Below are 15550 nucleotides of genomic sequence, written 5' to 3' on the forward strand. Positions count from 1 at the left end.
TCCTATGGTATTTCTCTTTCACCACCTGGCTTATTTCACTTAGCATAATTCTCTCTAGTTCCATCCATGCTGTCGAAAAGGGTAGGGCTTCCTTCTTTCTTTCTACTGTGTAGTATTCCATCATCTAAATGTACCATAGGTTTTTATCCATCTATTTACTGATGGGCACTTAGGTTGCTTCCAGCACTTGGCTATTATGAACTGTGCTGCTATGAACATTAGGGTGCATAGGTTCTTTTGGATTGGTGTTTCAGGATTCTTAAGATATGATGCCAGCAGTGGAATTGCCGGGTCAAAAGGTAGTTCCATTTTTCATTTTTCTGAGGAAATTCCATACTGTTTTCCACAGTGGATACACCAGTCTGCATTCCCACCAACATGCACTAGGGTTCCCTTTTCTCAACATCTTCTCCAGCATTTGTTGTTTGTTTTGTTTATGATGGCCACTCTGACTGGTGTGAAGTGGTATCTCATTGTGGTTTTAATTTGCATCTCTCTGATGGCTAATGATGCCGAGAATCTTTTCATATGTCTCTGGGCCCTCTATATGACCTCCTTGGAGAAGTGTCTGTTCAGGTCTTTTGCCCATTTTTTAATTGAAATTTTTGTCCTCCTGGAGTGGAGTCATGTGAGTTTTTTATATATTTTGGAGATCAAACCCTTGTCCGAGGTATCATCTACTAATATGTTTTCCCATATAGTTGGTTCTCTTTTGATTTTCCTGCTGTTTTCTTTAGCCATGCAGAAGCTTTTTATTTTGAAAAGATCCCATTTGTTTATTCCTTCCTTTATGAACCCTGCTCTAGGAGACACATCGGTGAAAATATTGCTGGGTGAAATATCTGAGATTTTCTTGTTTGTGTTCTCCTTGGGGACTTCTATGGTGTCACGATTTAAATTGAAGTCTTTTATCCGCCTTGAATTTACTTCTGTTCCACTGGTCTATGTACCTGTTTTTATGCCAGTACCAGGCTGTTTTGATTTCAGTGGCCTTGTAATACAGTTTGATATCAGGTATTGGGGTCCCCCCTGCTTTGTTCTTCTTTCTCAACACTGCTGCAGCAATTTAGGGTCATTTATGGTTCCATATAAATTTCTGAAATGTTTGTTCTATATCTGGGAAATACATCATAGGTACTCTAATAGGTAATGCATTGAATCTATAAATTGCTTTGAGTAGTATGAACATTTTGATGATGTTAATTTTTCCAATCCATGAGCATAGAACATACTTCCATTTGTTTATGTCTTCCTTAATTTCTTTCTTCAGTGTTGTGTAGTTTTCTGAGTACAGATCTTTTACCTCCTTGGTTAGGTTTATTCCTAGGTATTTTATTTTTCTTGTTGCTATCTCAAATGGGATTATTTTTCCTGATTTCTGTTTCTGATGTTTCATTGTTGGTGTACAAAAATGCCTTTGATTTCTGAATATTGACTTTGTATCCCACTGTTCTGCCAAATTCCATTGTTAGGTTGAGTAGATTTTCAGTGGAGTCTATAGGATTTTCTCTGTACACTATCCTGTCATCTGCAAACAACGACAGTTTTACTTCCTTCTTTCCAATTTAGATGCCTTTTATTTCTTTTTCTTGTCTAGTTGCTAAGGCTAGGACTTCCAATATTATGTTGAATAGGAGTGATGAAAATGGGCATCTTTGTCTTGTTCCTGATCTTAGTGGGAAAGCCTTAAGTTTTTGTCCATTGAGTATGATGTTGGCTGTAGGTTTCTCATATATGGCCTTATGTTGAGGAATGCACCCTTTATTCCCACTTTGCTGAGTGTTTTCATCATAAATGGGTGTTGTGCATTATCAAATGCTTTTTCAGGGTCTATTGATATGATCATGTAATTTTAGTCTTTCCTTTAGTTTATGTGATGTATTACATTCATTGATTTGTGAATATTGTACCATCCTTGCATCCCTGGGATGAATCCCACTTGATCATGGTGTATGATCTTTTTAATGTATTACTATATGTGACTTGCCAATATTTTGTTGAGGATTTTAGTGTCTAGGTTCTTCAGTGATATTGGCCTGAAGTTTTCTTTCTTTGTTGTCTCTTTATTTGGTTTTGGGATTAGGATGCTGCTGGATCATAAAAAGAGTTTGGGAGTAATCCGTCTTCTTGAATTTTTTTTTTTTTTTGAATAGTCTAAGAAGGATAGAGGTTAGCTCTTCCTTAAATGTTTTGCAAAATTTTCCTGTGAAACTGTCCAGTTCAGGCCTTTGTGAACCAGGAGTTCTTTTTATTACTGTTTCCATTTTGTCCGCTGTTACTGGTCTGTTCAGGCTTTCTGCATCTTCTTCATTGAATTTTGGAAGATTACACTTTTCTAGAAATTTGTCCATTTCATCTAGGTTTTCAAAATTTTTGGCATATAGTTCTTTGTAGTAATTTCTTACAATCCTTTGTATTTCTGTGGCATCAGTTGTAACCTCTCCTCTTTCATTTCTGATTGTGTTTATTTGGGTCCTTTCTCTTTTTCCTTGATGAGTCTGCTTAATGGCTTGTCAATTTTGTTTATCTCTTCAAAGAACCAGCTCCTGGATATATTGAACCCTAGTACTTTTCTTTTAGTCTCTATGTCATTTAATTTTGCTCTGATCTTGGTTACTTCCTTCTACTTACTCTGGGCTGTTTTGTTGTTGTTCCTCCAGTTCCTGTAGATGTTAGGTTAGGTTGTTTGTTTGAGATGTTTCTATATTTTCTAGACAGGCTTGTCTCACTATACACTTCCCTCCCAGGACTGCCTTTGCTGTGTCCCATATGTTTTGGACTGTTGTGAGTTCATTTTTATTTGTTTCCAGAAAGTTTTTCATTTCTTCCTTGATCTGATTTTTGAGCCATTCATTGTTTAATAGCATGCTGTTCAATCTCCGTAAGTTTGAATGTTTTTTATTTTTTTTCCTGGAGATTGGTTTCTAATTTCAGTCCCTTGTGGTTGGAGAAAATGCTTGATATGATTTCAATTTTCTTGAATTTGTTGAGGCTTATTTCATGTCCCATCATGTGGTTTATTTTTGAAAATGTTCCATGGGCATTTGAAAAGAATGTGTATTTTGTTTCTTTGGGATGGAAGGCTGTATATATATATATATATATATATATATATATATAATCAGTTAAGTTCATTTGATCCTGGACATTGTTCAATGTCTCAATATCTTTGTTGATATTTTGTTTGGAAGATCTATCCATTTTTGACAGTGGGGTGTTGAAATCCCCTGCTATAATTGTGTTGCTGTGAATAGCTTTCTTGAAGTCCCAAGATTTTCTTTATGTATTTGGGTGCTCCTATGTTGGGTGCATATATATTAACAATGTTTATGTCTTCTTGGTGGATTCTCCCTTGAGTATTATGAAGTGACCTTCTGGCGCTCTTTTTTATGGCCCTTTTTTTGAAGTCTGTTTTGTCTAACATGAGTATTGCTACCACAGCTTTTTTTTTCTGTGCATTTGCTTGTAATATTTGTTTCCAGCCCTTCACTTTCAGTCTGTGCAGATCTTTTATCCTGAGGTGGGTCTCTTGTAAGCAGCATACATGTGGGTCATGTTTTCTTATCCATTCAGCTATTCTGTGTCTTTGGATTGGAGCATTTAATCCATTTACATTCAAGGTTATTATTGATAGGTACTTATTCGTTGCCATTTTTCACACCTGTGTTTCTCTCTCTCACACTCTTTTTCTTCCTTTTCTTAAAGCAGTCCCTTTAGCGCGTCTTGCAATACTGGTTTGGTGGAGGTGTATTCTTTTAAACTTCTTTTGTCTGGGAAAGTCCTTATTTGGCTTTCCATTTTAACTGAGAGCCTTGCTGGATAAAGTAGTCTTGGTTTCAGGCCTTTGGTTTTCATTACTTGGAATATTTCTTTCCATTCTTTTCTGGCTTGGAGCGTTTCCATTGAGAAGTCAGCTGCAGGTCTTATCAGGGCTCCCTTGCATGTTGCTTCCTGTTTCTCTTTTGCCGCCTTTAACATTTTCTCTTTGTGTTGGAATTTTGCCATTTTAATTATGATGTATCTTGAAATGGGCCTCTTTGTGTTCCTCTTGATTGGGACCCTCTGTGCTTCCTGGAAAGGTATATCTTTTTCCTTCAACAGGTTAGGGAAGTCTTCAATCATTGTTTGTTCAAACAGGTTCTCGATTCCTTGCTCTCTCTCTTCTCCTGGAACTCCTCTGATATAGATGTTGCTATGCTAGATGTTATCCCAGATATAAGATACCATACACTTTCTTCATTTTTAAAAAATTCTCTTTTGTTCCTCTACTTTGGTGTTTTCTATTATCTTGTTATCTAAGTCACTGTTTCAATCCTCTTCCTCTTCTAACCTGCTTTTGATTCTTTCAGTGTATTCTTTATTTCTGATACTGTATTCTTCATTTCTGACTGGTTCTTCTTTCCTACAAGAAGATCCAGGTTTCTACATCCTTTTAAACGCTTACTATCTCTTTAAGTTCTCACTGAGATCATTCATTCTTCTCCTAAGTTCTTTGAATATCCTTATAAGCATTGTTTTGAATTCTGCACCTGGTTTCCTGTTTGCTTTCATTTTATTTAATTCTCTTTCTGGAGATTTCTCTTGTTCTTTCATTTGGGGCATGTTTCCTTGTCTCTTCATTTTCTCTGCCCTTTGTGTCTGTGTCTGTGTCTTAGGTAGATCTGCTATGACTTCCATACTTGTTATAGTGGTTTTATGTTGTAGGTGTCTTGTGAGCTCAGTGGCACAATCTCCCAGATCACCTGAGCTGGATGCTCAAGGAATATCACTTTTATGGCTTATATGAGCACTCCTGTTGTAGTTGAGTCTTGAATGCTGTTGTTCCATTTGCAAGTGGGGTTAACCTTCAGGATGACTATTAGGACTGACACTGACCACATTTTATGAGGCACTGCGTTGGGGCTGTCCCCAAGGCAGAGTTGTCCAGAGCAGTGTCTGGTGTCTGCTGTGATTTTCCTTTGGGTGTGCCCCTTGTATGTCTGGTTGGGTTACACTCTGGTATGGTCTGAAGCACACTACTGATTGTATTGGTTCTGGTCTCCTTTGGAGGGAACTCAGGTGCAGGTTGATGTCAAATGCTGCCTATAACTCACCTTGAGCTACATGTCTGGAGCATTCAAGCAATCCACTGTTAGTGGCTGCCTCTACTGGGTCTCATTGCACTTGGGAGGAGCCAAGCTGTGTACAAAGATCAGCTTCCCACTATCTTTCAGAAGGTAATGCTTGATAGGACAGGGTGACTGAAGTTCAGATCACAGGGCTAGTGAATCTTGAGCTTGGGGACAGCACAGCCAGGTATTCAATGGGGGAAAAGTGGCCGCTACTACACAGCTATATCACTCCATCTCTGCCCACTGTGGGAGAGGCTCTGGCAGCATGCAGGTGGGGTGAATGGCCCTTCTCCAGAGCTACATAGATCAATGTCTGTCTGAGTCTCTGCCAAGAACTTCTCAAAAAAGAAGGCACTGAAGGTCCCAATGGGGTGCAGCCAGCAGACTTTTCTGTAGGACTCAAGCTCAGTAGGGTGGTGCCACCAGGAGTTACAGAACGAAACTAGTGCTCTCTCCAGGCTGGTGCTGTAAGGACAGGTGTCCTCCACCCTGAGCAATTGGCATCTTAGGGTGGTATGAGATAGGGACTCAGGGACCTTGATGGATGACTCTCTAAATCTCTCCTTGAAACCTTGCCATCCAGATCTTCTATTTATGACTCTTGTACGCCCTGACTCACCTTCCCTGTACCAAGGCCCCATGTGAGTGTCTAAGAATAAAACCCTGTGTGCTGGCCCTTCAAGAGAGTGCCTGGGTTTCTATCAAAATGCATCTCTCCTCAGTGAACAGAATGCCCACTGATTTTCATCTTCAGATGCTATGCAGGCTCCTCTTCCTGGCTCTGGTGCCCTGGGCTGGGGATCCAAGTATGGGATTGAGACCCCTTGCCTCTCAGGGGGATCAGTGCAGCTCAGATATCCCTCTGGATTCTCAACCACCACATGTGAGTTCAGGGGCCAGTCCTTTCTGTGCCTCTGCACTTCTTATCAGTCTCTATGTGGCTTCTTCTGTAGAGTCTTGAGTTGGTTATTGAGGTTGATGAATCTCTAATTTAGCTGTAAATCTGGTTTAGTGCTGGGAGGAGATGAGTATAGCTTCTACCTACTCTGCAGCCATCTCGGGATCCCATTTACTTTTAACCAATTTTTTTTCCAGTTTGAATTTCTGAATCTAAAGAAGTGTGTCTTCTGTACACAACATATAGTAGGATCTTGTTTCTTATAATCCAGTCTAAAATCACAAAAAGATACCAGTACTAGAAAAGACTGTTAATACCAATTATGATGGTAAAGAAAATAAAAGATTTTGTCACTTACTATTTAGGGGTATATAAATTGTCAAAAACTTCAGAAAACTATTTGACATTATTCACTAAAAATAAAGATATATACACATTCATGCCCTAAAAATTCCAGTCCTATATGTAGATACAGCAGAAATACATTTACAACCCTGGCCAATGTGGCTCAGCTGGTTGGAGCACTATCCATCCCATAACCAAAAGGTTGTAAGGTTTGATTCCTGGTCAGGGCACACACCTATGTTGAGGGTATAACCCCCAGTCCAGGCACATATGATCCCCCATATGGGCACATATGGGAGGCAGCCAATCCATGTTTCTGTCTCATATCAATGTTTCTCTCTCTCCCTCTCTCTCTCTTCCCCTCTCTTTAAAAGCAATTAAAAATGTCCTCAGGTGAGAATTTTTTTTAAAAAGTTAAAAAAAGAAATATGTTTATAGGTGTATCAAAAGATAGCATTATTCATAATAGCCCCAAACTAGAAATAACTCAAATGTACATGAATAGAATGGATAAATAAACTATGATAAAATCATATATTGAACACTAAATAACAGTGTAAATATAAGAAAATTAATTTATATAAAAGATGCATGTATTTCACACATACACTGTAATGTTAAGCAAAAGTCAAAAACAAAGGAATAAACACTATATATCCCTGTTTATACAAAGTTCAAAATTATTCAAGTAAAACTAAATATTGTATTGAGAAAGAAATATGTAAGTAAAGTAGAAAGAATATGTAATACACAATATTAGTGTTCTAGTTCTCCAAGTAACATCACACAGATGTTTGCTCTACAGTACATGACTGAATGCTACATTTTTGTTTAATTCTCTGTATGTGCTATGACTCACAATAAAAAGGCTTTAAAAAACACAATGTAAAGATTCTTTGTCTTCCATCCCAATATGTTGTAAATACTTAATTTTCCCTCCAATAATCAAATTACTATCCTTATTCCTTGAAACTTCCCCATAGGCTCCATAAATGCGTACTCGCGCGCACACACACACACACACACACACACTTTTCTTACCTCAACCATGTTCTGTAAAATCCAAGCCAATCTCAAAGAAACATGCTGGGTCGTGAAAGTGAACAAACTGGCTGCTAACAATCGTTTACTTCTAGTGAAAAAGTGAAGCATTCGGCAGGAACTGTGTATTAGCTATTTAAAAAAATTTTAGAAAAATACATTTAATAATGGTGTTTCATATTTCCATATTAATTTCATACCTAAGCAAACAAACCCAATAATAAGCAAGCTATTTAACTACTTATAGAGTGTTCTCAGGACTTAAGAAAATCAAGTAGGCTCAAGTACTTATAAAAGTCTTTTAAAAATAACTGTTTTCTACCTCTTTCCCTACTTTTAACTATGGAAGTAAAGGGAGAGAGTCGGGGAGAAGGCTTTATTGCTATTTTTTAATAATATATTTTATTTTAAAAATATATTGCTATTTTTTAAAAGATTTTATTTATTTATTTTTAGAGAGGGAAGGGAGGAAGATAGAGAGAGAGAAAGAAACATCAATGTGTGGTTGCTGGGGGTTATGGCCTGCAACCCAGGCATGTACCCTGGCTGGGAATCGAACCTGCGACACTTTGGTTTGCAGCCCACGCTCAATCAACTGAGCTACACCAGCCAGGAATATATTGCTATTATTTTTAATATTATATTTTTAATCAAGTTAGCATTAACCCAGAAGGAATTTCCACTACATATTAAGTAACTAAAATTGGAATGCATAATTTCAATACTACCTATACTTATCTAATAATCAAATTTTAAATTTAATTTTTTATTAAATATATTATTGATTATGCTATTACAGTTGTCCCATTTTTTTCTTTTGCCCCCTACTATCCAGTATCACCATTTCTCCAGCAATTCCCCCACCTTAGTTCATGTCCATGGGTTTTACATATTAATTCTTTGACTTCTCCATTTCCTATACTATTTTTAGCCTCCCCCTGTCTATTATGTACTCACCAATTATACTTCTTATTCCCTGTACCTTCTCCCCCATTCTCTCCCCTTCCCCTCCCCACTGATAACCCACCATGTGATCTCCACTTCTGAGTCTGTTCTGTTCTAGTTGTTTGTTTAGTGCTTTTTTGTTTTTTTAAGTTCGGTTGTTGATAGTTGTGACTTTGTTATTATTTTACTGTTCATTGTTTTTTATCTTTTTCATAGGTAAGCCCATTTAACATTTAATACATTAAGGGCTTGATGATGATGAACTCCTTTAACTTGACCTTGTCTGGGAAGCACTTTATCTGCCCTTCCATTCTAAATGATAGCTTTGCTGGATAGACAAATCTTGGATGTAGGTCCTTGTCTTTCATGACTTGGAACACTTCTTTCCAGCCCCTTCTTGTCTGCAAGGTGTCTTTTGAGAAATCAACTAACAGCCTTATGGGCACTCCTTTGAAGATAATTCTCTTCTTTCTTCTTGCTGCTTTTAAGATTCTCTCCTTTTCTTTCATCTTGGGTAATGTAGTTATGATGTGCCTTGGTGTGTCCCTCTTTGGGTCCAACTTCTTTGGGACTCTCTGGGCTTCCTGGAAGTCTATTTCCTTTACCAGATTGGGGAAGTTCTCCTTCATTATTTGTTCAAATAAGTTTTCAATTTCTTGATCTTCCTCTTCTTCTTCTGGCACCCCTATGATTCAGATGTTGGAGTGTTTAAAGTTGTCCCAGAGGTTCCTAAGCCTCTCCTTTTTTTTTTTTTTTTAATTCTTGTTTCTTCTTTCTGTTCCGGGTAAATGTTTATTTCTTCCTTCTGTTCCATATTGATGATATGAATCCCAGCTTCCTTCCCTTCACTGTTGGTTCCCTGTATATTTCTCTTTATTTCACTCTGTATAGCCTTCACCTTTTCTTTTATTTCACAGCTGTACTCAATCATTTCTCTGAGCATCCTGATGGCTGCTGTTTTGGACTCTGCATATCCAAAGATGCAGGTAGGTTGGCTATCTCCGTGTCACCTAGTTCTTTTTCAGGAGTTTTGATCTGTTCTTTCATTTGAGCCATACTTGTTTGTCTTCCCAAATTGGCAACCTCCGTGTTTCTGTGTATTATGTAGAGCTGCTTTGACTCACAGTACTGGCACACCTGTTATGTTGTAAAGGGTGGAGCCTTAGGTATTTGCCAGGGCAGGGCAACTCACTTCCCGGGTTTGTGGTGCTGTATGTGGGGGAGGGATCCAAGAGGGAACAATGCTGCTTGCTTGGCTCTTGTCTCATTTTCAGTCACTTCCCCCACTTCCTGCAAGCAACAGGTGCCCTTACAGCTGCAGCCTGGTGCTGATTCCCCAAGTAGCTGGGCTTGTTTACACTCTAGGCCCTGTGGGCCCCTCAAATGGACTCTCCTGAGAGACTGGCAGTTTCTTTCACTGCCACAACCCCTACTGGTTTTATAGCCAAAGGTTATGAGTCTTTTTTTCCAGGCACTGGAATCCTGGCCTGCACCTGGGAATGCTTGCTCTCCAGTTGTCCCCCCAGTTTTTATCTGCTGCATACAAATGTGGGGCCACCAGTTCCACCGGCTACTACTGCCTCGCTACACATTCTCTCCACCCCAGCTGCCCGTCTCTGCACCTCCTACCCATCTCAATGAATGTTTCTTCTTTAACTCCTTGGTTGTTGGACTTCCATACAGTTCAATTTTCTGGCAGTACTGGTTGTTTTTTGTTTTTAGATTGGTTGTTGTCCTTCCTGTGGTTGTGTGAGGAGGCAAAGCAGCTGGTGGAACATATCTATCTATGCCTCCATCTCAGTCAGAAGTCCTTAAACATACTCTTAATAAGAAAAGTCTTTAAAGAAAGTCTTACACAGAACATAAACTCTGAGTTTTAAAATTTGTAACACATACTAAAAAACCAAAACACATAAAACCTTGTCCTGCTACCTACTACAAAGACTCAGATGGACAATTCAACTCTGAGACTGATGTTTTATAAGTATTCACTTATGGAGAATTTACCCACTTCTTGCATTTTTCTGTTAATCCCCACCATTCTCCAAAAAAAATGTAAAGATTTTGGTTTATTTATTAAAAACAGTAATATGAATTAACTTTTTTCACTTTTAGCACAACATAATCAAAATGTGCAGGCTTTCCATCTTATCCTTTTCTTTTAAACAATGAGCCCCATTTTAATTTTTAACACTTTTTTGGTGAGCAAAAAGTTCTATGTTTCAACAAATTTCAATAGTACAACACAGTGTTATCAACAAGTCATGTTATCATTAGATCCTTAGACCTTATTCATCTTGTAACTGAAACTTTGTATTCTTCTAACTTCATTTCACTTGTTCAGTGCTCAAACCTTCTATATTTCTTTACATTTTACATTATTTATTAAAATATAAGACTTTTTAAAAGTATTTAAAGTGGCCACTCATAATCCTTCTTCTGATTTGTTATATGTTTAAAAATGCCTCAAATGAAATAGAAGCACATACTTTTCTCTATAAAAAATTAGACTTAGGATCCTTCAGGGGTCTTCTGTTAAAATTTAGATACCTGAGGAGGAGGGAGTTATATAAAAAGTATTAGGAGTTGCAACACTAGTACTTTTAGTCAACATATGAACAATTAACACCTTTGTTCATATATTTCACAAATAGTTCTTGAGTCCCTTCTATGTACCAAGGATGTGCTAGGCCTTGAGAAAACAGAGTGAATAATACAAGAAAAATCCTTACCTTCCTTAAATTTACCTTTTAGTGGAAGGATACAGACAAATAAGTAATCAAATTAATAAATGAGATCACTTAAGAAGATACTGATTTTAAAAGAAATCACTATTTTGAAGTACCACTAAAAAAAAAAATCTGACCACCTGAATTATTACATAATACTGAGATACAATTAATGGTTCAAAATGCATCCTGATATCAAAGATGTTAAAATAAGAAAAATGTATGTCTTACTCATACACTACTGGTTGGAATATAAATGGTACACACAGCTACTCTGGAAACCAGTTTGGCAGTTTCTTATAAGTTATGCAATTACCATATGACCTAGCAATTGTACTCTTGAGGTATTTATCCAAGATCAATGAAATTTTAGGTTCACACAAAATTCTGTACATGAATGTTTATAACAGCTTTATTTGTAATAGCAAAAAAAACTGTAGTAAGCATACATGTCCTCCAACAGGTAGTATTATCTGTAATGCTGAATACAACTCGGCAATAAGAAACAACTTTGATTCTCCAGGGAATTATACTATGTGAAAAAAGCAAATGTCAAAAGGTTTTATGCTGCATCTTTCTATGTATATAACATCTTTTAAATGAAAAAAAAATGAATGGAGGAAAGGTTAATAGTTGCAAAGAGCTAAGGATTTGAGAGCATGGGGAGGTGCACAGGAGAGAGGTAGATATTCTTATATAAGAGCAACATGAGTGATCCTTATAGTGATGAAACTGTTCAGTGTCCTGACTGCATGGTGGATACATGAACACATGAAAAAATACACAAAACTTAATACACACATAGAAACAGAAATGAGTACAAGTAAAACTGATGAGATATGAATAAAAGCTATGGATCTTGGCTGTGACATTATACAGTAGTTTCATAAAATGCCATTGGGAGAAACTCTGAAGTGTACATGGATCTCAGTATAATTTCTTTTTCTTAAGATTTTATTTATTTATTTATTTTTAGACAGAGGGGAAGGGAGGGAGAAAGAGAGAAACATCAATGTGTGGTTTACTCTCACATGCCCCCTACATGCCAGGCCACCCTGGGATGTGCCCTGACTGGTAATTGAACTGGCGACCCTTTTGTTCACAGGGTGGCACTCAATCCACTGAGCCATGCCAGCCAGGGGTCAATATTATTTCTTACAATTGCATGTGAATCCACAGTTACCTCACTTAAAATTTCAGTTTAAAAATGTGTGATATAGTTTGGAGATCAAATCCTTGTCTGAGGTTATCATTAGCAAATATGTTTTTCCTTATGGCTGGTTCTCTTTTCATTTTAATGCTGTTTTCTTTAACTATGCAGAAGCTTTTTATTTTGATGAGATCCCATTTGTTTATACTTTCCTTTATATCCCTTGCTCTAGGGCACATGTCAGTGAAAATATTGCTGTGTGGAATATCTGAGGTTTTCCTGTCTATGTTCTCCTGAAGGACTTTTATGGTGTCATGACTTACATTTAAGTCTTTTACCCACCTTGAGTTTATTTTTGTGTGTTGTGTAAGTTGGTGATCAGGTTTCATTTTTTGCATGTAGCTATCCAGCTACGTGCCCAATTTACAATAGCCAAGTGCTGGAAGCAACCTAAGTGCCCATCAGTAAATAAATGGATAAAAAAACTGTGGTACATTTACACAATGGAATACTCCACAGCAGAAAGAAAGAAGGAGCTCGCATGGATGGAACTAGAGAGCATTATGTAAAGTGAAATAAGCCAGGCTGTAAAAGACAAATACCAAATAATCTCACCTTTAAGTGGAACCTAATCAACAAAACAAGCAAGCAAGCAAAATATAACCAGAGACATTCAAATAAAGAATAAAGGGACAGTAACCAGAGGGGAGTTGGGAGGGAGTAATGGGGGGAAAAGGGTGAAGCGTTTTCAGAAACAACTATAAAGGACACATGGACAAAACCAAGGGGGGCATGGAATCAGGGGAGGGAGTTGGGGATGGCTGGGGTGTGGGGGAGAGGAGGGAGAAAAGGCAGAAAACTACTTGAACGACAATAAAATTTTAAAAAATGATAAATGCTGTGAAGGAAGTAATGGACAGTAAGATAGAGACTGGATTGGAATCAGGATTACTTTAAACAGGATGGCAGGCAAAGGCTCCTGAGGAGGTGACATAAAGCTGAGCCCTGAGAAATGAGAACGATTAGCCATGATAACATAGGAAGCCCCTTGTAGGTGTGAGGGCCTTAAGATGACAAAGGGTTTGGGTGCTACAAGAATTAAAGCAGGCTGGCAAAGCAGGAACCAGCAGCTTCAGGTAGAAAGGGGACTGGAAAGTAGTCAGCGCTGTAGACAGGGCCAAACCATGGTAAGGAGTAGATATTTTTATGCTGAAAACAAAGAGAAGCCTTAACAAGAATCAGAACAGCAGTGAAAGGAAGCATGGGCACTTGGGGAGACTGAAGGAAAACAATGGTGCCAGGAGTTTGACAACACAGCTCAATTCCTTCGCAATTCAGCTTGGAGCTACTCTTGGCTAAACTAATGACCTTGGTGCCAGCACAGGCACACAGACCCTAAACATTTCCAAGAGCCTCAATGAATAAACTACACCACTTGGGAAGACATGACTGCGAGGTGGGGTTCCTTCACTGGCAGGATAGACCGTTTGTAAGCATTTTCCTGCTAAGAGAAACCAAAACCTACAGCATACCCATGTTCAATATCAAGTACATGAAGTGCTTTAAACGCTTCCTCTTGTGCTTAAAGTCACAATTTAGTGTTATGATTTGCAATCTGGGCTTATGCTAGAGAAGTAAATGTTTTCATGGTCACAATCTATTTTTTTTAATTTCTTTTTAGCTCTAAGAACTATTATATCTGTCAGTTCAGATGGCCTGTTTCTTTTTAAAAATATATATATAATCTTTATTATATTTTTTCTACTACCATTTAGTCCCCTTACATGCCCCCCAGCAACCATGTCCCTGAGGCCTTTTTATTTTTTTGCTCAATCCCCCCACCCCTAACCAATCCCCACTAGCTGTCATCTGCTCTCCATCTATGAGTCTGTCTCTGTTTTACTTCTTAGTTCAGTTTGTTCAATAGATTCCACACATGAGTGAAATCATATGGTATTTTTCATTCTCTGACTGGCTTATTTCACTTAGCATGGAGTTCTCGAGGTCCACCCATACTGTTCCAAAGGGTTAAGTTTTCTTTTTTATGGCTGAGTGGAAATCTATTGTGTAAATGTCTCATAGTTGTTTTATCCATTAATCTACTGATGGGCACTTGGGCTGCTTCCATATTTTGGTGATTGTGAACAATGCTGCAATGAACATAGGGGTGCTTATGTTCTTTCAAATTAGTGTTTTTAGTTCCTTTGGATATATTCCCAGAAGTGGGATTGCTGGGTCAAATCCATTTTTAATTTTTTGAGGTATCTCCATACTGCTTTCCACAGTGGCTGCACCAGTCTGCATTCCCACCAACAGTGCAAAAGGGTTCTCTTTGCTCCACAACCACTCCAGCACTTGTTTTTCTGAATTATTGATGAATAGCCATTCTGACAGGTGTGAGATGGTATCTCACTGTGGTTTTAATTTGCATTTCTCTGATGATTAGTGACATTGAGCATCTTTTCATATGTCTGTTGGCCATCTGTATGTCCCCTTTGGAGAAGTGTCTGTTCAGGTCCTTTGGCCATTTCATGTTTTAATTGGGTTGTATTTTTGGTGCTGAGTTTTGTAAGTACTTAGAAAATTTTGGATATTAACCCCTTATCAGATGCATTGGTGAATATGTTCTCTCATTATGTGGGTTGCCTTTTTATTTTGTGGATGATTTCCTTTGCTGTGCAAAAACTTTTTAAGTTTGATGAAGTCTCATTGGTGTATTTTTTCTTTTGTTTCCCTTGCCTGGGGAGATATATTCAATATAAAATTTCTACAAGCGACGTCTGAGATGTTACTGCCTATGTTTTCTTCTATAAAATTTATGGCTTGGGGTCTAACATTTAAGTCTTTGATCCATTTTGAATTTATTCTTGTGTGTGGTATAAGAAGGTGGTCTTGTTTCATTTTTTCTGCATGTGTCTGTCCAATTTTTCAACACCACTTATTGAATAAACTATCTTTAGTCCATCGTATGTGCTTGCTTCCTCTATCAAATATTAATTGACTACAAAGGTGTGGATTTATTTCTGGGGTCTCTATTGTGTTCCCTTGATCTATGTGTCTGTTCTTATACTAGTGCCAGGCTGTTTTAATTACTATGGTCCTGTAGTATAGTTTGATATTAGGTAGTGTGATTCCTCCAACTTTGTTCTTTTTTTTTTTCAGGATCACTGTTGCTATGTAGGGCCTTTTGTGCTTCTATATAAATTTTTCCAATATTTGTTCTAGTTCTCTGAAATGCATCAATGGAATCTTGATAGGAATTGTGTTGAATCTATAGATTGCTTTAGGTAGGATGGACATTTTAATTATGTTAATTCATCCTATCCATGAA

At 37.7% G+C, this 15550-nt stretch overlaps 1 protein-coding gene across 3 annotated transcripts in view; it reads right to left on the reverse strand.

The window, feature by feature from the left end:
- The window catches only part of GK5 (glycerol kinase 5), a 101725-nt gene that overhangs the window by 46177 nt on the left and 39998 nt on the right, over nt 1-15550 (reverse strand). For 2 of the 3 annotated variants that reach the window (XM_028502815.2, XM_036018319.1), the window contains exon 5: nt 7396-7527. The exons of the other annotated variant lie outside the window; for it this stretch is intronic. In XM_028502815.2, the coding sequence (XP_028358616.1) occupies nt 7396-7527 (132 nt within the window). The remainder of the gene's footprint in view (nt 1-7395; nt 7528-15550) is intronic. 3 annotated transcript variants of the gene reach the window in all.

The sequence above is a fragment of the Phyllostomus discolor genome, chromosome 2, assembly GCF_004126475.2.
Source record: "Phyllostomus discolor isolate MPI-MPIP mPhyDis1 chromosome 2, mPhyDis1.pri.v3, whole genome shotgun sequence".
Lineage (NCBI taxonomy): Eukaryota > Metazoa > Chordata > Mammalia > Chiroptera > Phyllostomidae > Phyllostomus > Phyllostomus discolor.